General features: G+C 50.4%; 1 protein-coding gene across 1 annotated transcript; it reads right to left on the reverse strand.

The window, feature by feature from the left end:
* Positions 1 to 1,783: 1,783 nt before the first annotated feature.
* On the reverse strand, positions 1,784 to 2,971 carry LOC308331564 (kelch domain-containing protein 3-like; the record flags this gene model as incomplete). The annotated part of the gene is made up of 1 exon (XM_080787048.1): positions 1,784 to 2,971. One exon carries the CDS (start codon positions 2,969 to 2,971, stop codon positions 1,784 to 1,786), a length of 1,188 nt encoding a protein of 395 aa, XP_080643174.1.
* Positions 2,972 to 4,270: the final 1,299 nt, after the last annotated feature.

A 4,270-nucleotide genomic window follows, 5' to 3' on the forward strand; every position in this document is an offset into this window, starting at 1 on the left:
TAGGATATTACTATCACATTGAGTCTCACTCCAATTGGCCAATATAGGATATTACTATCACATTGAGTCTCACTCCAATTGGCCAATAGGATATTACTATCACATTGAGCCTCACTCCAATTGGCCAATAGGATATTACTATCACATTGAGTCTCACTCTAATTGGCCAATAGGATATTACTATCACATTGAGTCTCACTCCAATTGGCCAATATAGGATATTACTATCACATTGAGTCTCACTCCAATTGGCCAATATAGGATATTACTATCACATTGAGTCTCACTCCAATTGGCCAATAGGATCTTACTATCACATTGAGTCTCACTCCAATTGGCCAATATAGGATATTACTATCACATTGAGTCTCACTCCAATTGGCCAATATAGGATATTACTATCACATTGAGTCTCACTCCAATTGGCCAATATAGGATATTACTATCACATTGAGTCTCACTCCAATTGGCCAATATAGGATATTACTATCACATTGAGTCTCACTCCAATTGGCCAATATAGGATATTACTATCACATTGAGCCTCACTCCAATTGGCCAATATAGGATATTACTATCACATTGAGTCTCACTCCAATTGGCCAATATAGGATATTACTATCACATTGAGTCTCACTCCAATTGCAGGAGAACAGCCGACTGATGCAGGAGAACACCCGACTGATGCAGGAGAACAGCCGACTGATGCAGGAGAACACCCGACTGATGCAGGAGATGAGGGAGAGGACGCCGACAGCACCACCAGGTGAGAGATATTCAATATTGTGTATTATTACTATTTCTATTTTATCTTTTATCAGGGATTTAGAGGTAGAAAATCTGACTAAGATCATCACTGCTATAATAATTTAAAATAAATAATAATTATAATTATAATAATGGTATTTGAACTGGGGACCCCCCCCCCCCCCCAAATAATGGTATTTGAACTGATGACCCCCCCCCCCCCCTCAAATATTGGTATTTTAACTGGAGACAACCCAAAATCCCCAAAAATAATATTTGAACTGGGGACCCCCAAAAATAATATTTGAACTGGAGACCCCCCACCCTGACAACCACTTCAATATAACATATAGGCCTATTTGGAAAAGGCTTTGGGCTAGGGGGTGTAATTCATGCAGTGAGTATTGTGAAACTTTTGCCAGTCATTTATGTCACATTTTAGTTTTATTGAAAAGATTACACAGTATATCAGTATCTATCCTGCAGTACAAAACAAACATAATTTTAGTTACTAACAATTGTTACAATGATTGAATATTCTGCAGTACACACACACACACACACACACACACACACACACACACACACACACACACACACACACACACACGCGCACACACACACACACACACACATTCAATGTGAAGTTGATGAAAGATGAACTGAAATGAAATTGAACTGAATCAAATGGATTTCTTGGAAATAATAAATACCGTATACATACAAAACTATAAAGAACTGAATAATGTGGAACCTTTGGTTTCAATCCTGTTGTTACCTTGCGCAACCATCAGAGGGTGATGTTCGACTACTTGTGCATGTGTGTTTGTGTGTGTGTGTGTGTATGGTGTGTGCATGCGTGTTCAGTTCAGTAACAAATATGATTAAATAAAAAGAAACACGAGTAAAAAAAAAGGAAAAAAAAAACTAATATTCAAGGACGGCAAGCTATACCCTTAGCTTCGCCTCTGTTCTGTTCCATTGGAACTTGTTCTCTGCTGCTGTCGTTGTCACGTCGTGCTGAATGTATATTGATCTATGTCGTCACCATGGCTGCCAGTTCCCACCTGAGGTCCCGTGGGAGTCCAGACTGCTCCAGGTGGCCCTGAATGACCGTCAGCTTGCACAGCGTCTTCAGGCTGGGACTCAGGTCTAAGATGGACAGGTAGGTCGTCTCCGTGTCGCCCCCTTCCTCGCGTCGCCCCCCCGGGTCCTCGGCCTCCGCCCGGATGTTGGTCCTGTACCCTCCGAAGAGGACCACGCGCTCTCCCACCAGGCAGCAGCACACGCCGGTCTCCCGCAGACACGGCAGCGCGGCGCTTCCCCCCCTGGGCTCCACCCTCCTCCAGGAGGAGGAGGAGGTCGTCGGCTCCCCCGGGGCGAATCTCCACAGGTCGTCGAACACGCGCTTCAGGTTGTCGCCGCCCACGACGTACAGCTCTCCGTTGTACGCGAAGGCCGTGTGGCAGGCGCGTCTCTCTGGACCAATCGGCTGCGCGGGAGAGGAGGAGGAGGAGGAAGGCGGCGGCGGCGGCGGCGTGCTCAGCCAGAGGTCGGTCTCCATGTCAAAGACTCTGACGCGGTCGTGGTGCTCCTCGTCCCGGTCCCCCTGGCCCCCGAACACGAACATCCTGGCCCCGATGGCGGTGGCGGAGTGGCACTGCAGAGCGGGCGGCGGCGCGGGCGACGCGCCCCCGACCAGAGCCCAGACCATGGCGGCCGTGTCCAGCCGGTGGACGCGGTCGGAGCACCCGTTCCCCCCGTCGACGTATCCCCCGAAGACATACATGTGCCTCCGGTGGACGCAGGCCGAGTGGCCGGCCCGCGGCTCCGGCGCGCTCCCCGAGACCTCGGGCCTCCGGAGCCAGGCGCGCGCCTCCGCGTCGAACGCGTACAGCGCCCCGCAGTACTCCCCCGTGTCGAAGTCGCGCCCGCCCCAGACGTAGACGACGTCGGCGTCGTCGACGACCAGCGCGGCCGTGTGGCTCTCGCGCCTCGAGGGAACGTCGAGGCGGCGTGCCCTCGAGGCGCCTACTCGCCCGGCCGGCGGCGGGCGCAGCTTGGTCCAGCGCAGAGACACCGTGTTGAAGACGTGCACTGCCACGTGGTGGCGCTCCCGGTCGCAGTTCCCGAACGAGTACACCACGTGACCCACCGCTACAGCGGCGTGGTCGTAGTCCTTCTGCGGACCTCCGCTCAGACGCACCGTCCAGCACGACAGCATTCTAATCTATACGCACGGCCGAGAAGAGGAGCTCGCTCGCGGGTCCGAGCGTCGCATCATCCCGTCGATGAGAATGGAAGTGCCGCTGCTGCTGCTGCTATACCGCTTATATTGGAACGCTGTGGCATCAATGTCACGCGACGCTTTATTGGCCGCCGAAGGGGCTGGCCAATCGGGAGAAGCCGATGGGACCTGGACCTGGGGGCTCGGCAGCGCTGTCGCCTCACAGCTAGGTTTCCGGGGACCCCCTGGAACCCCACAAAAGCTGCAGTTTTCTGGGGACCCCCCTGGAAAGACACGCTGAAACAACAGAGATTCCTAATACGGCACAGTTAAGAAGCAGACGTCAAACTATTGATCTGGTGTCCGTGAGGTCAGATGTATAGATTTGCTGGCCGGCTCCATATATGCAGATCTAGGTGATGATCCAGTCTTCTCCATGACACACGCCATACATGGAGCGTGCCTTGAGTGTACAGGGTTTGTTGACTGAGGTTCAGATCAACATATGGAATTAATTCTGTACTGGCCATATATGGAGCGTGTCTTGAGTGTACATGGGTTTGATGAGGTAAGATCAACATATGGAATTGATTCTGTACTGGCCATATATGGAGCGTGCCTTGAGTGTACAGGGTTTGATGACTGAGGTCAGATCAACATATGGAATTAATTCTGTACTGGCCATATATGGCCATAAAAAAACTATAATGAGGCTGAGTGTGACCGGTGACGTCAGACGCCGGTTTGACAGCTGTCAGCGAGCGTGTGTATCGAAAAAGGTGCTCAGAAACACGGGAAGAAAATGTAATATCTTAAGTCAATAAGTGAACAACTTTGGCAAAAAATCTGTCAGACGTCTCTACTAATATGACTGATAAAACGAGCCGCGCCACGCGGCTAAGGGAGAAGGAGGAAGAAAGAAAAGAAAACGAGAACACAAACAGTGACTTCAGTGCTATCATGGCAGAACTCAAGCAGCACCGGGAGGAGTTTAAAACACTCCTAAAGTCTCAGAGTGCCTCGCTCAAGTCACAGATTGACGAGGTGGATAATTCACTTGAGAATCTTTTTTTTTCTAATATATTTTTTATCCCACGATTTTGTAACCCATTTTTCACCCCTGTGCCAATCATCTGCTGTGATCCTGGGCTCTACACACCCTCCGCCAACCTGGGGAGAGCAACGGACTTAACTCATGCTCCCTTCATGCCTGAGTGTCCAAGTTGCTCCTTTACACCTGACAGGGGGGAGTTTCCCTGGTTGGACGTAGCGCGTGGAAGGAACACGTTATTCCAA

This window comes from Protomyctophum bolini, assembly GCF_963924005.1.
Source record: "Protomyctophum bolini genome assembly, chromosome: 17".
In the NCBI taxonomy this organism is placed as follows: Eukaryota; Metazoa; Chordata; class Actinopteri; order Myctophiformes; family Myctophidae; genus Protomyctophum; species Protomyctophum bolini.